This window comes from Onychostruthus taczanowskii, unplaced genomic scaffold, assembly GCF_017590055.1.
Source record: "Onychostruthus taczanowskii isolate IOZ18803 unplaced genomic scaffold, ASM1759005v1 scaffold4, whole genome shotgun sequence".
Classification (NCBI taxonomy): Eukaryota; Metazoa; Chordata; class Aves; order Passeriformes; family Passeridae; genus Onychostruthus; species Onychostruthus taczanowskii.
In genome coordinates, this window is record NW_024501459.1 from 8,168,023 (window position 1) to 8,190,492 (window position 22,470).

The 22,470-nt window shown below is 37.9% G+C and overlaps 1 protein-coding gene across 1 annotated transcript; it reads right to left on the minus strand.

Moving 5' to 3' along the window:
* Nucleotides 1–419: 419 nt before the first annotated feature.
* Nucleotides 420–22,280, minus strand: MYBL1 (MYB proto-oncogene like 1). Its single transcript, XM_041412748.1, has 16 exons — nt 21,962–22,280; nt 18,170–18,272; nt 17,972–18,043; nt 15,137–15,229; nt 13,808–14,028; nt 11,876–12,059; nt 11,579–11,653; nt 10,030–10,134; nt 8,504–8,737; nt 7,839–8,201; nt 7,231–7,373; nt 6,892–7,006; nt 5,191–5,307; nt 5,000–5,104; nt 2,742–2,921; nt 420–819 (listed from the first exon to the last, which is right to left on the minus strand). Exons 1-16 carry the CDS (start codon nt 21,979–21,981, stop codon nt 691–693), a joined length of 2,259 nt encoding a protein of 752 aa, XP_041268682.1. The 5' UTR covers nt 21,982–22,280; the 3' UTR covers nt 420–690.
* Nucleotides 22,281–22,470: the final 190 nt, after the last annotated feature.

Consider the following 22,470-nt stretch of genomic DNA (forward strand, 5'->3'; position numbering starts at 1 on the left):
CTTGTTCCTACATACTGTACAATACATTCAACAATCATCTCATTTTGAGATTTATGAAGAAAATACTGATGCTTTACACTAAACTTAATTCACCCCCCTCTGCCTACTTCTAGTACCATTTGCAAATAAATATATTTAACACTGTAGTTAATTTCATTGTTTTGCAGCATACCAAAAAAATTAGTAGTGCAACTTTCTATCCTTCCTTTGTACTCCTTTCCATTGTGTTTCTTTATATACTAGAAAAATGCTACATAAGCAAAAGCACATTCAGTCATGTATGTTGCTCATTTGGAAACCAGTAACAACCTATAAACCTACTCTATATTGAAATGCTCTAACAGATAAAAAAAGCGATGCAAGTCAAAAGAATAAATATGAAAAATAGACCTAAAAACTGTATGCTGTCAGTACTGCAATGTATTTTACCTTTCTTTATATTTTAGGGGTTTACTCTTTTAATATCTAAAAAATTCATTGCAGAACTGTTTGCGGTATCCCTTCGTAAAGAATGCAAGAGCTTCACGTCTGTTCTTTGTCAGTCAAAAGAAGAAAGGAAGCTTTAAGGTAGCTTTAAGGTTTCCCTTGGCAGACTCTCTCAAAGACTTAATTCCCAAGTATCACACGGGAATCGCCTTCAACATTGTTTCAGTTTCAATGGAAAGAGATGGTTGTCAGCTGCAGTGACCATCACAGTATCAGAGACCTTGAATTGTTGTTGGGAGCTGTGTATGTGCTCAGATACCTTCTTGCTTGCTCAGTCATGATAAGCTGGTCTTCTGTTTTTCCATAAACAACTGCCTCCCAGTCACGACTTGGCTGCATAAAATAAAATTCTGTTAAAAAGGTTCTTTTAACAAACTAAAATACTTAAGCGATTCTCAGACAATGTTTCAGAGTAGTAATAAACTATTAAAGCCAAGGAATAATATATTTTACTGGGAAAGATCCAGTTCTACAGTACAATACCAAAAACTTGTGACAAAGCTCCCTCACCACCCCTTAATCCAGCTCCCCAGCAGTGCATCTGGGTTATGCTTTGAGTTCAAACACACAAAATGAAAAACACTCTTCAATAGAGTCTAACCAGTTCAACAATTAATACATAAAAGGGAAGATAATTAAGTTATCTTCTCTTTGAATATCTTCCTCTTTAAATGTGCTAAGTTCAACAGGCAGAAAAACACATTACTGATAGCTGTCTGGAGACACCAAGGAAGGTAAAATGATTTGGGAACTGAAAAAGAAGATTGTGAAGAACTTCACTGAACCAAGTGACAGCTGTGGAAGAATGGTCAGATTTTTGGGGAATATATTAGAAATGCCAAAGGAATTGGGAATGACAATGATGAATGGAAGAATAATTAAGCTACTAGTCCTGCTTTTTCCACGAAGCAAAGCCTACATCTTCACAAAATGTACTGAATCTCAAGCTGATTCATTTCCGCTCCAAATTGGACCTGACACTGGCTGATTGTAGCCTGATGAAGAATGCAAGATCCTCTCCCTCCCACATGGAGCTAGAAACTGATCCAAAGGATCAGTTCCACATATTGATTCACAAAGAAAATTAGCTGTTTGAACTTCTCTGTAAATTTAGCAGAACCTGATTCATGGAAGGGACTTGGGGTTAGAGGCCACAAAACTGAGAGACAATTTCTCTCAGTGAAAATTTTTCAATGAAAATATTTGTGATTATACTATGACTAAGCTCCCCTTTTAAGTATTCTGAAGACCACAGGGGAAAGAGAAAAAGGGAAAAAGATGGTTCAATGAAAATATTTGTGATTATACTATGACTAAGCTTCCCTTTTAAGTATTCTGAAGACCACACTTCTGGGTCAGATAGATGTATTTCACCTTTGCTGCAATTCACAGCAAAATTAATTTTTCTTTATTTTTTATACTTTTAATATCACAATTAAATGAACTTTGTTCTTCTTCCTTATAAGAAAAGATCAGAAAGCAATACTGTTGTCTCTCTACTTAAAAACATCATTGTTAAAGCAGTTAAGTAGAATATGGAAGATCAGGCTCCAGGTGTCCTGTCTTCTGGGTTTGTTTTTTTTTTTTTAATTCTTTCATTAATACAGAGCCGTAGATATTCTGAGAAGACAAAAATACCTTATACATTAACTCCCTATGGGACAAACTGGAATTGTTACAAAGTCAGGCCAAAGAAATCTCTTCTTAAAGCTGGTGATGAGGACAGAAAGAAAATTAGCTTCAATGGTTTTATCAGTATGGAAAATATATGTATGTAAAAGAACAGGCCTGTTACAAGAACAATTACCAAACAATCTGTGGATAAACTCTGCTTAATGAATCCCACTGGGCTTATTATGAAGAGTAAGCACCAGACAAATTTGAGAAACTGAAGTCCTAAAGAAGTTTGGCTTGCACCAGCTCAAGTTTTCTAACTCCTAGTCTTGGGCACCCAAACCTGTTTTGTTGCTCTCCCCTACCCTGGTTTTTCTCCGTGGCCTCCATCCAAATCTTAGTGAAACATCAGTTTGTTTCACTGAAACAAAGTGTGAAACATCAGGGGTGTGTTTAAAGAACTTAGCTATGAATAAACACTCTGCAGAAAAAAGACCAACTTACAAGAAATAAGAATCATGGAAACTCTGAAACTAGATCACTGGTTTCAACAATTCTAGATATTAGTGCAAGACAAAAATAAAGCAATACAAAATTTCTTTGTTAACCCACTACCAGAATTAACCAGAATTAATCCAGACCTGAAGAGTTTTCTCCATTTTGACATTTTTTGTCGCACATGCATTCAGTTTCTTCTTAATTACTGCATTTGCTTTGTTTGCTGGATTTGTATCCTGTTTTTCTGATGTCAGGTTACATCTGTTGTCCTGTATTTCCAACAATGGTGTCATTAATAAAGATGTGGTATATGCATTTTTTGACTATTGACAAAAAAGAAAGTAGAGAACAGGAATAATAATTAGCAGTTAATACAAAAAGACTTCAAATGCTGTCTTCAGAGAAGCCAAAATGTAAATAAAGTGAATACTATCAGAAAGACGCGAGGAAGGAATCTGAAAAGAAAATGTAATGAACAGTATATGAAGAACTAGCCTGGTCCATACTGGGATCCATAGTACAAGAAGCAGCTGCTGGCATGGTTTAGGTACCACTGAGCAGACAGTTTCTTTACTCTAAGGCCATACCACTCTGATATATTTTGTTAAGAACAAGATCTGATAAAGTGGTAACTACAGAACAGTTTAAAAGAAAAAAACTAATCACTTTCACATGTAGGACAATCTTTGTGAAAGTAAGGACAAGGAGACTAGAGCCAAAAAAGTAATATCACATGAATTTTAGGGGGAGGAACTGCTTTAAGAACTGAAATAAGCACTGTATGGATCATTCCAGAAGAATTTTATATATATTGGTAATGTCTGTGGAAGTAAAGAAATTAATCCAGCTTCAATATACAAAAGTGAAAGACAGATATATGTCAATTTTAAAGACCAAAAATTAGTTCACAGTAACAATGGCATAAGTATTTGCTTGCTTACAAAAACACCCCATTAAACTGCATTAAACCACCTTTAAATATTTATTAGACCACCTTTAGTATTTATTAGTATATATCAGACCTTATTCCTAAATTTTCATCACATGGACACACAATTTCTACTTAAAGATTGGTATATTTTTCACTCTTAAGTAAGATACTACCACTATCTCTCTTGCCAGGAGTGAATGTTCGTGTTGTACCAGCATTCCTTATGAAAATGAAGGAAAACCCAACTTTCCCCCAGTCCAAAGCCTTTAATAGACCACAACATCACAGTGTACTCTCTCTTGCCAGGAGTGAATGTTCTTGTTGTTGTTCTTGCACCAGCTTTCCTTACGAAAATGAAGGAAAACCCAACTTTCCCCCAGTCCAAAGCCTTTAATAGACCACAACATCACAGTGTATCTTAACCTGGACTCAGTGATACACAATAATGTGTCACACCAAGACATCACTAAAAGAACAGCAGGCATTTTGGTCATGACTGGAATGGCTGCAGCACTGCTGCTCCTCCCAAGAGATGTTCCTGGGGAAGCTGGCAATTCCCACTAGGCGGCAGAGGACCCAATACCCAGCAGGAAGATTCCAAGGCTTGGCACAGAGTCTAAGAGGCACTTTAGAAGGGAATTTAGAAAACCAGCTGGAAAAGAGTATGACCTAAGCACCTTACACTGGCTTTTTAAGAACCTTGGCTCCTACATACTGTATATAGCCTTAAACCTAATCAAGAATCACAGACATTTACTCTTTAAGCATTAAACACATACATGCATTAAGAAAGCATCAGAAAAAAAGTTTTCCTACAAGACTAATGAGTAAGCTATTCAATTACTCAACTGAAAAAACATTAAGCTTCTTTTTAAAGGAAAGAGGGACCAAAATAGCCTCATATCTGATTTCTTCATGTCTTGGTTGTTGAGACAGAAGTATTCAAATTCCTTTAGGCAAAGGAAGCACACTAACTTCATCTTTGACATGCTTGATATTTCTTAAAGGATTCCCCTACTATGTGGAGCAGGAAAAACATGCTGCCTAATATGTAATTAGGTATTTTCAGAACACATTTGCCAGACTGCCAAGCATGCACAGCACAGGAGCAAATGTCATCTTCCTGGTATATTACAGAAAGCTTCAGCATGCTGTGTATGCTAAAGTTTATAGGCAACCAGCATGGAAACAGCTTTGCTACAAACCTGTAAAGCATTTACATCATTTTACCTACTCTGAACGACTGAAAGGAAAAATTCATGCATGAATTCAAGCCCAATGCTCACCTATTTCTTATATACTTAAAACATTATTTCAAACTGAAAGTACTTTTCACTTTCTAGATGCATTAATCTAGCAACTTCAATCCAAAAAATTTATTTTAGTGGGCAGAACAAAAGATACACAGTTCCATATTAATACTGCTGCCAGTGATGATCTTCAGTTAGTTTAGTTTAGTTTAATTCTTACCTGTACATCTAAACTATTATCTTCTGTCAAACGCTGGGTCCCAACTTCTTCTTTTTCCTGTGGATCTAGGACCAGTGATTTTCTGACTTTTTTAGAAAAGTTGTGCTGAAACAAACATTTTGCAGAGAAAAATTGTAAAATATTATTTAAAAGCAGTTATTCCCTATTTGAAATTACTATTGTCATATTACCTCCTGCTTGCAGTTTTTATACAAAGTGTCATCTTCCTCCTTGGGAAATATATCTGTTCCAGTTTCCTCTTTCAAAACTTCCCTAATGTCTTCCTCCGAGAAGGCAAGTGGTTGTGACTAAACATTAATTAAAATTGAAGAAAATACAGGAAGTCTATTAGTGGCCAGTTCTTAGAACATTGTACTTTCAGCTAATGTAGGCCAGAAAAGAGATCTTGCAAAACATAGCAAGAAAGGACCTAAGCTACTGTAGTTAAAAACCACAGGGCTACATTTCAAGGCTAAGAAAATTATTTTAAGTTCATTTTACTCCACATTATTTTGAGCCAGATAAAACTTATACATGCACACAATGCCTCAAAAATGCAAGGTAGCATTGAAGAAGACAAGCTACTTGTTTGCAAATGGTTATCTACTGATAAAAGGGATAAAAGTAATTTATATATACTAAATACCTACATAAACACTTATGTATATATACATGCATAAAAACATACTAAAAACTGTACTGGAAATGTGTAACTGCTGTTGTGAAATGAATTTATACCAATTTTAACACAAGTCTTTGAATAAGACATTGATAGTCCTAAGTACAGTACTGAATTTCACAGAAGCCATACAGATGGCTCCTTTGTGTACCAACAGGAGAAGAATTCCCTTAAGCCCTCAAAATTTGATTTTGAACAGGAGGTTAATAGTGGACAGAAACAGGAATGCCAAACCACTCCATTTGCATAGTGAGGGACTGTGAATCTATAGGGTAACACAGATGGTGCCAAGCCCTGTGGCAAAGTCTGAGCTACCTTCTGTGTTTGCAGAAAAGAAGCAGTCAATATATATTGGCTGGAATCTTTTCAGAATTTGAAAAGCATATGTCTCCTGAATTCCAAAAGTTATTATGCATTAACATACCTTAGCTACGCTAGGAAGAGAACAAAAATTTTATTCATTTGGAACAAACTAACAAAAAAAAGTAACATTATCCATAGTCAACAAAACAAAAAAAGTGTGTGACAGCCAGCAGAATCAGAGGATCATGAACTGCTATACTAAAATTCTGATATTTAGGATGAAGAAACTGCAAACATCACTCAAGATTATCACACTGTGGTAAACACCTAGTTTCAGTCCTAGTGCTGTAGAAGTACCAAAATCAAAGAACAACTCAGCTCTTACATAGTCCAGAGGATTCAAAGATAATGCAGTTTTTCAAGTGAAATGTCAAAGTCGTTTGAAATAATGAGGTCAGTCATACTCATCTACAGCAGTTTGCTCTTACCAGATTACCCAGCTGGAGAACCCACACCCATTCACTCTCTGATTTATAATTTTTCTTTTGAAAAAATAGAAGCCTAAAGTATTAAAAGTTCAGGCAATTATGCAACCACCTTGTCAGAGATAAAGTTTTAGCAAGGATAGGCAAATTTAAAACAACTCACAAACATGAAACTGATGCATTTAAGATTACTGTGGATCAAATGATTATATGTACTAAATTACTATTCAAGAAGACAATGCCTTCATACTACACTGAAGGATACAAGTATAACAAACAGATCAGTAGTGGTTTTGATTCACATTCTAGCTGTTCTCTAGGATATGTAAATGCTTTTTAAGATCACAGTGAGGCTTACAATACTTCAAAACCAAGAGGGCATTTAGACTTCAACAAAGAAGAAAAGAAACAGTATCATCACATACCATAAGTCTGAGAGGACCATACTTTTTTTCCTGAGCAGCCAAAGCATTTTTAAAAGGAGTTGGTGTCCTTGGTGTTGAACCCAAAAGAGATCTTCTCATTGTGGGACTTCTAAAACTATTCAAGCAGAGAAAAGTGTTCACGTGTGCATTTCAACATTTTAATATTTTATCATTAGCAATGTAATAAAATTAATCTAAGAAACATTTTAAAATACCTTCATTTACACAACAGATATAACCACCATGCATCTGAAAGTAATGAGATCACCATAGCATTACCCCATGGGTATTAAACTTTAATTTAATAACACCACCAGATGTTTACTGTAATAAACCTACCCCACATTTTCCTTTTGATCTTGTGGTGTCATTTCCTTGTGTAAAGGAGTCGTAATAAGAACCTTCTGCCCACAGATTGGAGTCGATGTAAATGCAGGATTTTCAAAGTTAAATTGTTCATTTCCAGAACAAGTGTTGAAAAACTAAGCACAAGAAGGGAAAAAAAAGCAACCTTACAGGACAAAATTTCACCATTGTGTTGAACAGCAAAAACTCCCAAATTATATACATATATCTGAAAAACTTTTACTGACAAATCCCAATACTCTGTTCTGGACTTACACTTATTGCTGATACCTTGATTTTTTTCTTAAAATCCCTACTCCTTAATTAGGTGACAGAGATGGAAGATCTCTGTCAACAATTATTTGCATGAGAAAGTGTGAGCTGAGACACAGGTTGCCACTGCTGCTACCGCCCTCCCCATCAGTCTTCAAAATAGAGGTTGTTCAACAGTATATTTTTAATATATTTACCCTCATGCACATGTTTTAAGAAGTTTTTTGACATATTTATTTAGGCTTCAGTGTACTACTAGGGAAGAAACTACTTACATTTTATGACCCACCCACCCCAGTCTTCATGTTTAGCCGTACTTATACACGCACCTGCGATGGAGAAAATGGTAGTGTTTTCACTGGCGTCCGCTTTAGTGCAACATTGACGGTGTCGCTACACAAGCCATCGTTCAGCTCCGTAACCGGGGACTGCCCCACACGCAATCTCTTTTTCTTTCTCAGGATAGCAGGTGGATTGCTGAACTTGGTTAAGTTTGAGCTTGTTGAAAAAACTGTTTCCTCGTCCCCACTGATGCTGCTGTTTTTGCCATCAAGCATAACGCCGACATTATACTGGCACTCGGCAGCCCCTTCGCTGTGTTGGAGCCGCATCAGTTTCACTGGAGCTGGCTTGACAGGGGATACAACAGCCTCGGAAAGCTCAAAACACGTATCACTCCATGCTACTGGATCCTGTGGGGCAAGATGCAAAACACAAGCAGGCTTAGCCAAGATTACTTCAGAATGTCCAAGCCAATCTACCTGCCCTCTACCTCCACAAGCTATATACTGAATTATTCTCTCTGCGTCTTTCATACAATCATAAAACACTGGATATTTTAAGACACAATTCATTTAAAACAGGCAATAAAGCACTTGATAAGGTAGAAATTATACACGAACACATAATAAGGTAATTTAAGAGTATTTTACACTATTGTGTAAGTTGACATTCCTAATTAAATACTTATTTTTAACAAGGGATACAAACTTACGATTTCCATAAGATCTAGTGCCTCTGCAAATTCTGGAATGGTTTGTAGAGGTGTTAACATTCTATTTGCTTCTACACCCAAATACTTAGGTGGCGAATTCTGCTGAACAGGTGTGATGCGGGTCTCATCCATGCTGTAGAAATTACTTGTTTGTTCCTCAAGGCTACTTAGTGTATTAGGCAAACAATCCTCCATGATAAAATTTCCAGACCAACAAGACAAGCTTCCAGCTTGCTAAAAAATTGTGAAGAAACACATTAATCTTATTCAAGTTAGAGGCTGAAAAGAGTCAATTATGTGACTGCAGGATGAGAAAAAAAAAGTAGTGTGGAAAAAAAGACTAAGCGTAACTATTAATTTTGGCATTTTCAAATAGTAATTATCTGCTTCAATTAAAGTCTTCTCTTTACATTAACATGCTCAACATTCTCAAATCGTGTAAGATTTTTATCTTACCTCACATTCATATCTTATACACATTCACAATTTAAGTAATTATGGGCTGTATTGGAAGCCATCTCTGATGCAAGTTTCCTGCGTATCTGAACGCCAGTATATGAAGTCTTCTTCAGTACAGAACACTGAACTTCTAATTTTAAGGTCAGTATTATGAAGTAATCTTCAGTATAGAACACTGAACTTCTAATTTTAAGATTAGCAAATGCTTCTAGAGTGTGAAATACTACTTATTTGATCTGGGTTTTTTTAATGCATATTTTGCATTAATAGCTAAGTAAACTTCTAAAAGGTTATCCCATTTCAGTAGATTGCTTAGTACCCAAGAAACAAATTTTAATTTTCACTGGAAATCTAGAAGCAAACCAGATTCTACTAGATAAGCAGAACTGCACTGTTTCAAAAGAATGCCAGGAATAACTCCGCCACATAAAATCTGAAGTTCACCTGTAACCTAAACTAATGATCAATATGGTTGGGTTAGTTAGGTGTCTGATATGCACAGCCCTCTAAAGAAATCAGTGACTGCCATCTGCAAGTCACCCTAATTTACAGAATTAGGGAAATTCCACTGAATTTATACACAAATTGTGTACAGTGCGTATTTATTTAGTGTTTGTCAAGTCCAAATGTGGATATTAAGTATTGCAAGAACTCACACTGAAGTTTGAAGAAAATATAATCTACAGGACATTTGGAAATCAAATGGGGCAAAATCCATTTATTTTTCACCTCTACTAAGCAGAGATCAACACTGCTGATCCCTAAAACTGAATGGCAATGATATCAAATGTGTCACCTCCTGAAGAGGATTAAAGTACTGGGTCTTAGGAACAGCCAAATTGTTGGTCATATTGCTGCTGTCTTCTCAGTTTAGCAAACTGCACTAAAAATAAGTAATCTCAGTTCTAATATATAGATTTTTGTTTTCCAATGCAACAGCCATAGGTTTGATTTTAGAGGGTCAGGTGAAAAAAACACCACACTAAACCACACAACCATTACTGAATTTCTGAGGATTAACCTCAGTAATGCAAATTCAAATACTTAGAGAAATTTACAGTCCTTACAGAAGACATTTGTTTTCTTCTGATTTCATTCTCTGCTGACATAAGTAGCAATTCAAGCTCCTTTATTTTCTTTTCTTTATCAGGATCATCATCAATAAATGGCTGCTGAAAAATTTAAGAAAGAAGCCATTACTATTTTTTACTTCCATCACCTCTTCACAGTAAAGATTCTGCATTATAACACAGCTGTATTTTTAACAGGAATCCACACAGAGAGGGAACAGAACTGTTCAGGTTGTATCCTATTTTGTAGTACAGAAGTCACCCACAACTGAAACATCTCCAGTTACCAGGAGATGGATCTGATGTTAAAGTGGTGTGTAAGGTGGTATTTTAACTGCAGTCTAATATGGCCTGTAAGTTATCTGTGTGCTAAAGCACTTTCTAAACTAAAGTCACTATATTCTATCTTTAATAGAACCAAGTGCTGGCACACTGGTTTATATGTTTCTGGTTTCACATTCCTTCTACAACTGCGTGTTATTCAACCTCACTAAGTATGCAAGAAAGTGTTTCAAATCAGCATTTGCTGACACGGTATTTATACAAGCAATCCCACCACTACTATCTAGAAAAGATAATTAACTAATTGGTTTTGATTGGTTTGTTTGTTCTTAACTTTTCATTATTGCTATAAATATAGGTGAGGATATATGCTATCACCAGTTCAAAGAGTGCTTCAAGGAGCAGAAAGTATCTTATACTTTTCTGTGTAGGGCAATCCAGACTATCAAAAGCCATTTCAGGCTTTGTTGTGACTTGTATTCCTATAAAGATAATGCAACATGAAACAGACAACCTGCACAGGGAAACTTCAGGTCAGGTAGAGAGGTCTATAGAATTCCTCTATCTAACACAAAAAAATCCATGTATTATTCCTTGTGTCAAAATACCTCTTCCACTAATTCCAAAGAAACAATTCTTCCAAGGTGTCATATGAGAAACCAAGATCTATATTCATCCTGCACCACATGAGGAATTTCAGATATATTCCAAGTAAGCCCAAAAAAGCAAAAGGAAATAATACATCAAATTTCCATTTGTTTTAAAATTTCTTAATTCTTCAGGATTTAGAATGCTGCAAAAGAGCAACTGATTGAAAGTTGTTTATCAGTGAGAAAGAAATAAAACCTAATGAGAACAAAAAAGCACAGCCAGAAGTGCAAGTCATAGTAAGTTGAGTTGTTCAGATAGGGTTATATTTATTACATATATGTAAATAGTAAAGTCTTGTCTTTAAACCTCTCATAAGCTAGGTAATACTAATATAGTCACAATTCAGCCTCAAGATTTAACAAGTGGACAATGTTTTAAGCCATATTTCTGTCAGAAATAAGCACAAAGCATCATGTTTCTGTGATATAGGAAGAGACCTTCATTTTTCCTACCTAAAACTACCAATTACACTAGCAAGCTTACTTACAAAGGAACCTATATAAATGTAGGTGAATGATAAAGACTAACAGACATTTTGAAGATACACATATTTTCATAGAATAATACTATGAAGTAAATTCTCTTTAATTTATGAAGGCTGTTAACAATTTACCTGAACTATGTTGGAAGAAGATGGAGTATGTTCTAGACAGCTGCCTTCTGGTGAAGCATACTGATATGCTGGAATCTAAAAAGACATAAAACATTTTACAAACCATCAAGAAAATGAGGATATAAAATTAACTCTAGTTTATTATACATTAATTATTTATGGTTAACAAATCAGGAGTGGCTATAAAATCACAAAAATACTCAACAGATCTTCAATCTTTCCGATGTGTTTCTTGTTTCAAACCAAATTAATTATTTGAAATTGTGAAATACTTATCATTCTAAATTTTGAACTTACATGTGTCTGAACAGGCACATAAAATTGATTCTGAGTGTGCAAGTGTTCCATAGTCAGACAAGATTGGGGCTGAAGTTCAGCAGAACTAGAGCTTTCAGACTTTATAACACTTTGCAAATATCCTTCCTGTTCCACCTTTCTTCGCATTGTTGAATTCCAGTGATTTTTAATTGAATTATCAGTCCTAAAACGAAAGCATAAAACAGTGACTGGTTTCCAAATCTTAAAATTTAATATATGACAAAATTGACATAGTTTGTACAATAGGTGAATCTGAAGCCACAAATCCAGAAAGAGCCAGCAGTTTAGACCAAAAGTTCTGTTATCAGTAGGGTTTTGGCATGACTAGAAGGCTACTCTTTTTTCTACTAAACTAGAACTTTCTTCTACTAAACTTCAAGCGTGCCAGAAATTAAAAGCAGAAAAGGAGAAAGCCTTGGTTCTGACTGTAATCATGATGGGGAACGTTTTTCTTAGATACTTGGAATAATTTAATGAGCATATAATTATTTACCCCTCTGCTATAAATCTACAGTACATGTAGCTAAGACAATCACCTCACTGTCCCACAACACAATAGAGGCACTTTGGCTCGTGTTTGCTACTGGAAGACATCTCTTCTGGACAGCCTAGCCTGCAACCCCCACTCTGTATTTTATGTGCGGCTTTGTGGAAGAACATCCTTCTACCTCTTCATGCCCTTGATCATGGATAGGATAAAACAGGCATGGCATTTTGACAAGCAGGCTGAAATCACTCCTAACACTAAACATTAAGGCAAGGGTAGACTATAACTGCATTACTGTCTAAAACACTAGCATTATTATTCCTAGCCTTAGGTAGAGGTACACAGAAAGAAAAATTGGTTAAAGCCCCATTCTTCATTTAAGGTCACTCCAAGAAGTATTCCCCTTTTTCATCCTAATAGTGTTGAATTCTACAGATCTTCTAGGTCTATGATCTTTAGCAGTCTTTAGCTAAGAGTGTCAGATTTATTGACAACAAACAGGCTAGTAAATAGGAAGTCTTCTGGCAAACTCATTTTCCCTCTCCGAAATTATATTTAGATGCAACCCATTCCTCCAAAGGATTTACTGTGAGTCGTGGATTGTGCACTTCATCAAAACACAAAATTTTTAAGCACACATCCCTCATTACACCAAGGTAACAAATGTTGACACTCCTCAGACACAGCTAGACAGTCACCTCTTGAACACACAAACTGAATTCAGAAAGGGACAGCTTAACAGTGAATTTCAGTTAACAGTACAAGTTAAAAAAATTATTTTATTAAACTGTTCACACACTAAAATTTTGTTTTCCACAGGCATGACAGTGAAACTTGAAAGGAATATAAGGCAAACAATGCATACAATTCATTCTTAACTTAGAGACTTCATGTTAGAGACTTCATGGTAACCAACTAACTTTGCAATGCATGACTCCTAAGTCTGGACTTTTGAAGGTTACTAAGATTTTAACATTTTCTTTTACAAGCATCCAGTTCAACAAGTGCTACACCAAAAAAAAAAAAAAAAAAAAAAAAAAAAAAAAAAAAAATTATCAGATCTTAAACCAGGAAACTCACCCTCAAATGCATATTAATGAAGGCACTTTGAGATCAAGTTTTGTATCAAATCATTTTTCTACTACTGCGTGCAGTTAATTCAGTTCAGCTCTATTATAAACAGTTTTTAAGTGATCAGGAGGAATCTGAAGACACCTTCAAACGGTTAGAGCTCTTTCTATGGCTTTGACATCTTTTAAAGAATACAGGTCAAATGCAAAAGATTTTTAGCATCTATCAAGATAACTATGTTTTGATGTAAGTCTCAGCAGATGCTCTCCAACTAACAAGTTAAGATTTGAAAGGGTACTGAGATGAGCACTTTTCATATTCCAACATTTAACACAAATAGAGTTGAAAAGCACCTTCCAGGAAGAAGTTTTGCTATTTCAGCCCATCGGTTTCCCAAACGCTTGTGAGCTTCATAGATTATCCTGTCCTCTTCTTCTGTCCACGAAGACTTTTTTACCTCAGGATTGAGATGGTTATGCCATCTTTCTCTGCATTGCTTGCCTATTCTTCCTTTCAGGTGTTTTGCAATTAGAGACCAGCGTTTTGGACCATACTTCTGAACTAATTCAATAACCTGCAATACAGATGAAAGCACATTTTAATTTCAAAACCTAATTTACCTAATCAAAGGCTGAAAAAACTGATAAACACGCATTTTAGAATAGCATTATAACTGGCAACTGATATAAGGAGGCATACAGTGACTTGGGGGTTTAAAAATGATTTTTCAAGAAATCAGAAATTAGTAACTCCAAATTCTCTCCGTTTAGAATTTAAGTGTATGCTGCTGAAAACATGCATTTGGAAGTTTCCTTTCTATCACCCACTGCTGACATTAGGAAAGGCAAAAATGGGTAAACATTTTGTTTGACTATTTTCAACAATATTCATATGAGAAAAGACCCACACCTCTACATCTAGAAATGGAATGGAGGTTGGGAGTTTTTACAAAATAGAAGCTTTTTCTTAAAAGACTAATGAGAACTGTAAAAAGAAATCGATTGGGAAGACCATATTCATAAATTGGCAAATAGTAGTTTAAAATATGTTAGAAGAGTTTAAACAGTAGGAACAAGAAACCAGTTTGAAATACCTCAAGAAATCTGTATTTGCATCTCCCTACCAGGCAGTCCAGGTTGTGCAGGCAAAAGGCTACAGTACGGATTAAGAACAGTGAGGTGAAAAAGGAGCCTAAAACACTGATAGCTTCTTTACACCAAGGAGGATCATCGAGTCCAGTGGTCTATACAGGGATCACTCCCACAACTTTGGCATTATTAGCACTATGCTCTAACCAGATGAGCAGATCTCAGGGTTGTAACAGTAGGTTATGAAATAATTTCCCTTATTTCCAAACCCTTCAAGTCTGGTGGCTTTGAGGAACAAAAGATGTAAATGAGACCTTTGACCTTTAGTGCTACAAAGAGATCCCCCCTACTTGGTAAGCTGGAGTAATTCAGCCAGCAATCTCACTAATGGGAAATTAAATGCCTGAGCAGACCCGACATTCCATCTACTTAAGATTTTTTTTTCTCATACATCATAATGTAATAAAAGTATCCACATCACAAGATGCATCAGACATCAACTACATGGAAATGGAACTTAAAAAAAAAGTACACATTCTTAGCAGTCATATGTCAATTTTATTAAAGAGCAGAGTATCAATTAGTTTTTGTTACCCTCTGATCTTCTTCTTTAGTCCAGGGACCTTTAATCAATTCTGGGTTTAGTACCTTCTGCCACCGATGCTGGCACTGAAAATCTGAACGATTCTGAAACAGTTTTAGAAGAGCAGTGTAGCTGTTATACTCTCAAATACATAAAGCTGTAAATACATTCTAGCATGAATTATTAGCTTATTTCAAATTAAAAGACTTATTTAGAAATTTTTCTAAGTATAATAGTTAAATTCTCCCTCATTATTTCTTATTCCATTTGTTTATAAAAAAACCCTTCTCTGGAAAAAAAAAAACAACCTTGCATGAAAGTTCTAATCTAATTATTTCAATGTACTAGCTTGATAATCAAATTCAGAACTTACTCATCTTCACAGAAAAATTTATATTTATTTTTGTCCTCATTACTCCACACTTTCTCTGAATTTTGTGGCTGATCTATTTTCAACATTATTTATAACTTAAATAAGGCAAGAAATTTTTTAAAGAAACACTTTTCCTTTCAAATAAAATAATACATTTTTTGCTAAATCCCAAATGAATGTATTCTCAGCTCTTTACTAGTGTTAAGGAAAACAGATTTAGATCAAATTTAGTTAACATATACTAATTAAACAACATTGTTTTTTCTGGTCAGGACAGATGGTTCTTTTCTGTAGCTTCACTAAAGATCTTTTGAAATATTGTTCCCAGTTATGAAAGAGAAGTAACCTTCACTTAGCCTCCTAAAAACTGTCTATATGAAAGGATTGGTCCAATGCTTAGAAATATACAGGTAAGAGCCTGCCCCCCAAGGATAGCATACTTTAACACTAGGACATCATTATTTACTTGCTCCAGTGCAAGCTGTTGGATAGCAAGTACCAATTGCAAGGTTTTGCTGGTCTTGTCTACCAAGTAAAGGTGTTACCACCTTTACTTGGTAGTGCTAATATGAAGTTAAAGAAGTAGCAGTCTGCAAGACTAGAAAAAACACCCAGAACACTAACATGTCATGAAATGACACTGTCCACAGTACCTTCAAGCTAATGACAAGTAGTAGCTGTATGATTAAAAGCACACCACAGTTTTTTACAAAACATCATCATTTCCTGCTGAAGAGAAGCTGTAAAAGACAGACTCAATATAGAATAGCTGTTACCATTTGGACAAAAAACATTTTAAATTGTGGCCTTTTAGTGCTTTTATCTTCTAGACATTTCTGAAATCATAACATGATTTGGAGAGAAGAGCAAAACAAAAGATGGAGTGAAACAATATAATTGTTTCAGTCTGTCTTAGCCACAAAAAAAAATCAAAAGCGATTACAAGCTACACTCTCGCTCCTGAGAGTGACCTTGAAGCCATCTTCACTTTTTCTGGGCAGAATGGAGGGAAGGTTTATCTATGCCTAGTCCAGCAAAGAAATGAGGGTTTGAAAGCACAGCAGTTTGAGGGCCTTTACAATTCAAGATACCCTTGGCTTTCCTAGCAAAAAATCATCAGTAACAAGATAAGTGTGAATTATGCCAGCCTCTATTATTTGGCTGTTGCAATAGGTCACCTAAAAAGGCTGTGCAGCTCCATCTGTGGAGATAATCAAACCCAAACCCTGTCTTGGGCAGCCTGCTCCAGCTGACCTTGCTTGAGCAGGGGCTGTGAGCCAGATGACCCAGAGAAATTCCTTCCAACATCAATGATTCTGCAGCAGGCACCTGATTATGCACAATTCTTTCCTATGATAACTGGGGAACATTTTTTCAACCTCACTTGGGCCCAACTGAACAGGTTTTTTGTCTCCAGAAGCATTTTTTTTTTTAGATGGAGAATTATTTACTAAATCATTAGATCTGTTAAATGCAACTCCATACTACACCTGTGTATCAGTATCACCAAATGTATTTTCAAACAGCTTAATATAAAAGCTTTTTGATTCTCCTCTGCCATCCACTCATTTCACTGATTTTTATAAGGGAATAAGGTACATGTACGGAATATGGATTTGCTTATGCATGACTTAAATTTAGAAGCTTTGAGTTTATTACATGATATCTATATTTTGCCACTTGGAAAAAAAATTAGAAGTATCACAGTTGCACAAAAACATGATGAGAACAATGCAAAGTTATAGTTGTTCATCATTTAGAAATCAAGTCTTTTTTCACCTTACAGTGGAAGTTCATACAACCACATCATCCCACACAATATTGTAAGAACCTCAAAGGTAGAAGGAGGTGCAATATTTTTGATTTCTAATATTTTAAAATCCAATACCACTTCTAGGAAGTGATTTCAGCCTTATATTCTACCATGTTTTTACAGCAGGCATTTTATAACATTTGTTCAGAAGAGAAACAAACGCCATCAATTCTATTTGTAGGTACTGTCTACCATTACCTCAGGGAAGCAGTAATCACTGTAAAAAGAAAACCAAACCCAAACAAAAAAAAAAACCTAACAAACACACGTGCCCCCTTGCCTATGGCAGTTAAGAAACTCAGCCCGCTCCTTTCAAGCAATCGTTCAGATGTAACCCACTCCTAACTGCTTCAGAAGCAACCTGTGATCTCTGGATCCAGCCACCATGAGTAATGGAACCAGTAAGATACAGGAATGTATTCCATAATGAAAACAAATAGCAAGTGTGAACAGAAGGTATTTTTGATCATTTCAGACTATCAATGAAGACTGAGCCCATAAGGTTCTTCAAGGTCTGAGCTAGATCAAGTCTGTTTTAGAAGAATCCTCTAAAATAGTTTTTATTATTTACTTCTGATTCTATTACACTTCGTTTTCAAGCTAGACATGACCAAAGTAAATAAATATTAAGAGAACTTAACTGAAACAGATTCAACTTACTTGTAGATGACTAGCAATGAAAGCCCAATCATCTGTACCATTTTGTTCCACCAGCTTCTTTAGCCTTTCATCCTGTTAAGACATAACCTCAGCCAATAAATTTTACATGCTACCCCAATACAATACTAAGTAATAACATATTTCATGAGCTAAGAAGATCAGGTAGGGATCAGAGTAAAACAAAAAAACAAGTGTTACCTCTTCACGGGTCCATTTCACCTTGCTACATATCTTCTTCAAACCTTTTTGCTGTGGTACTTCATAGTCATGATCCATATATTGAAAGTCATCGTCTTCCTCACTGCAAAATACAACAGATGAGTGAAGAATATAAAAATAGAGTTTAAAATACCTCTGAAAAGCCTTTTTTTTCTAATTACTTGCAGCTTTTTTCCAATCTGTACATATTGTTCTAACAGAACATATGGGATTTGCATGATCACAGGGTCTGCCTCTAGCAGTTCACCATGTCAAATTACCAAATTAATTTTAATTTCAAGGCCACACACTGGACAGAAAACTCCTTCCAAGACAAGATTTAAATTTGAAGTAAAAAATTCTTTTTAAGATTCATGTATTTCTAATACATTTTTTCATTTTTATTTTACATTCATGAGCTTACAGAGTGGTTTGTTAAGACTTCAAAATACATTCATGATCCACCTCCACAAGTGAAACAACAAACACCACAAGAACGTCAAATAAGTAAATCTCAACTTGAGATTTTAAGTGGGTTCCAGACTTGACTAAAAGCGTTGCCTCGGTGTTACAGGAATTAGATACAAATCTTTGAAGACAGATACGTTCCAGAATAAATAACTCCGGCCGCAGTGCTGAGCCTCAAAGCGCAGAGCCAGAGCGGCAGGGCAGCCGCGTACCTCCGCGACTCCGCGTAGGTCACTCCATCTGCTGGGGAAATGCGGAACTCCACAGCCTGCATACACAAAGCCTTCCAAACAGGCGGCACGGGGAAGCTTTTCATGGAATCATCGCTTCAACTTCTGTGTCAGTGACTCATGCCAGCATAAATTCAAACACATGTGGAAACCTAGCTCTAACAACAAGAGCTGCAGTGCCCCTGCATTAATTATACCAAAGGCACAAAGAAGGGACTCCCATCCAAACACATCACTTAAATTAAAAGCAGTTTCACAGTGTAATTTTTTCTCCATTTTATTATTGGTACAAAGCATGATAAAAATATCACAAATTCAGGTTCAAAACAAAAATTATTTCTTCTCATCCTTGACAATTACTTCAATTTTTTAATCAAAAGTATAAAAAAACCCTTCCCCAGTAATGAAATTAACCTGTGCTGGTGTCCCAAGAACAGACTGAATGGACAATCTCTCCATTATTTTCTAGAACATGCAATGATCAGCACAGCACGCTGATTAACCACTTACACATTATTTGTTATTCTCCATTAAATCTGTTCCTGTTAGCCACCGAGGACATAGTTTATTAAAAAGCATTTCCACAGGATAATAAGTGCCCAACTCCTTCAGACTTGCTTCTACATCCTACACCACATCTGCATTTGCCCCACTTAGCTCCATGATGCAGCAGTAAAACATAAGCGAATTAAAACTTCGCTGAGTTGCTGAAAGACAAGGGCAGCAAACTTGTGGGAAGGTCAACAGCAAGTTCTCCATCGTACTTTCAGAAAAAAAAAGTGAGCTGCAAACACCTTAAGAGGTTTGTATTAAGTGGCTTAAGACTTACAAAAAGAGAACTTAAACTCAGAAGTAACAGTTTTTTCTGCCTCCCTACTAACTCCTCTTTTTTCTTTTGTTCACAGGTATTTGACAAATTTCAGGGACCTATCTTAGGACTGCAATACCAAAACACACTTCTCATAACACCATGTCACACCAAGTGGGCCATACAGTTTTCCTAATAATTAAAGTCAGGCCTTCTTGTAAAGCCCTTTGTCCACACGACCTCCTCACCCACCGCAGAGCAAACTATTTCGTGAGCAGTGTCCAGTAAGGAGAAAAGTCGGAGGGATTCCCAGGCAGAGAAGGGCTCCATGTGCGCGGCAGTGACGCTGACGGGGCAGCTGCGGTGCAGAGCCCTGCCCTGGGAGCTCTCAGCCGCGCAGCTCCGTGTCCCACAGCCACAGCGGCGCCTCTGGCAGCCAGGCAGGCACTGCCCTCTCTCGCACCTCGATTCCACCTGAACAACCACCTAGTCCCGAGTCTTGCCTAGACCAGTGCTGTGATAGACTATAAATCAAATCCTGATTAGTGAGTGGGACTACTACTTTAAGTTTTCAATTAAAAAGACAAGATTTTTAAACACACGGGGTTGTTATTGCTCATTTGACAATTTTTTTGCAGTTATGCAACTGCTAAAATACTGCACCAAAGTGGAAGGCATCCACCAAGTTTCATCAAATAAGACATCTGGGACAATAAAGTACATATTTTGTGAGATCTGCACTAGCTGTCCTTGCAATTCTGAGTTGAGAACCATTAAAAGAAAACAAATCAAGCTTGCAACTGCAACAACCAAGAGAAGCTTAACATTAAATGAATATAAGATTAAACTTAATACCATTGGTTGCAAAACAACTACACTTTCTCCTTACTTCACACCTAGATTAAAAGTCTTGAAGTCACTTTCCTGAAAACTCAGAGCTTCAATGATATAGTTTTGGAGATACCATCATCAGACACCGACACAACATCCGCCTCGGGCTACAAATCTCTAACCAAACCTTCCTCTGCTATCCACAACCCACTGTACTTTCAATCATGAAATCAAAGCACTCCACAGCCATGGGAGATAATACAATCTAAAGTTTGATAAAAATGAAACTACTGTGTGTAATACCACAGGTGAAAGTCCCTTAAACTACAAAATGCTGATTAGGAGTGCCAAGAAACACGCTGTCTCCAAGCTATGCTTGCAGAGCCAAGCACAGATAGCTTCAGCAGTCACCCTCTGCAAGCAAAGCCCTTTGTGGCTTACACAACTAGAACACCAAAGCATTGCTTTCTTGTTTTAGTTGCAGCTTTGCAGAAAAATATTCTCTTACAATTTTTTCTATGTCAGAGGAAAATGCAAAAGCAGTTTTAGTATGTTTAGCTTTGAAACCACCCCCAATTCCATGAAAAGTATACATTCAAAACAAACCCCAGATGCCATAGATAACTCACCGAGTATCCTTTCCTTTCCTTTCCCAATCCTAATCCTTCTCTTACATTTCTTTATAACTTTCCAGAAACTGATTTAAGACAAGAATAACCATAGTGACAAAACAGTTCTCCAAGACCCACCTTCTGAATACAAAGCAAAGACACACCCATTCTCATATCAATATAACAAAAGATGTAGGAAAGCCATCTAGGGTAGCTGCTGGAGCTCTGGTGCAAAACGTGATCTCTTAGGAATATTTCAGGCTAGACTGGGATAGCTTCAGTCAAAGAACGTATCAGCTGAGAAAAAGTAGGTGCATTGAACATACTGAAAGAATCAACAGGCCCAAACCTTATATCAAGGCTGTGCCAACGCAACTTGGGAGGTGAAAAGGAAAAAGTGCTACTCCAGCAAAAGGAAAATAACCAGCATGGAAAGCTACTGCAGAGGCAACGCAGTTGTTACGGACAAGCGCAGCTGCCCAGGTAAGCCACAACAAAGACGACCTGAGCGAAAGCACAGAAGGGAGAGCGGCTGCCAAGGGAAAGGCGGGATTTGTACCCGAGAGGTGGTGCCCAGAAGCCCGAGAAGAGATACCTGCGAGGGTGCCGGAGGGGGGAGGGAGGTGGGCAGTGACAGCCGAGGCCGGGGCGGTGGAAGGAGGCCGAGAGCAGCGGTGAGGGGCGGGGCGGCACCTGGCTGGGATCCCGGGGAGCGGGGGGAGCACCTGGCCGGGATCCCGGAGGGCGGGGGGGCACCTGGGCTCGGGACGGCGGCGTGGAAGGCAGCACTGCCCGGGAGGGGATGGGGGGCAGAAAGCGCAGAGCGCCCCGGTCCCGCACTCACCTGCGCCGTCTCTCCGCCATCCTCGGCGCGCACCATAGGGGGGGCCGCCACGGCCGCGGGGCGCAGCACGGAGCCCCCGAGCCGCCCGGGCTCCCTCTCTCACAGCAGGGCAGGGACGTAGCGGGGCACCGGCGGCTCAGAATGCCTCTAGCCGGGCAGGGATCTTCCCAGGGCCCGCCGCTCCCCGCGGTGCCCGCAGCGCCCCGGCGGCCGCCCTCAGCCCCGGCCCGGCCCCGGCGCGTCAGGCATGGCTCGGCCTGGCCGCTGCCCGCAAGGACGGGGCGCGCAGCGGCCCCTTTCTCGCCCCTACTGTGCCTCGCTCTCCGATGCTGTCAGAGCTGCCGCGGGCTCCGGCGGCGCCCTCCGCCCTCCTTCCCTCCGTCTCCGGGCCTCTCTGCTCGGCCGCCCTGCCCTGTGCCCGCCCGGTCCCCTCCGCGCACCGGCCGCCGCCACCGCCGCTCGGGCTCAGCCGCCGGCGCTCGCGGCGCGCTCGGCCGGTGCCGCCCGAA

Coding starts and splice junctions, on each gene's coding strand:
- MYBL1 (XM_041412748.1), bottom strand. CDS start 21,981: ATGGCGGAGAGACGGCGCAG. Junction 7,374..7,838: donor TACCATTTTCTCCATCGCAG/GTGCGTGTATAA, acceptor TCTTGTGCTTAG/TTTTTCAACACTTGTTCTGG. Junction 2,922..4,999: donor ATAATAGTTTAGATGTACAG/GTAAGAATTAAA, acceptor TTTTGTCAATAG/TCAAAAAATGCATATACCAC.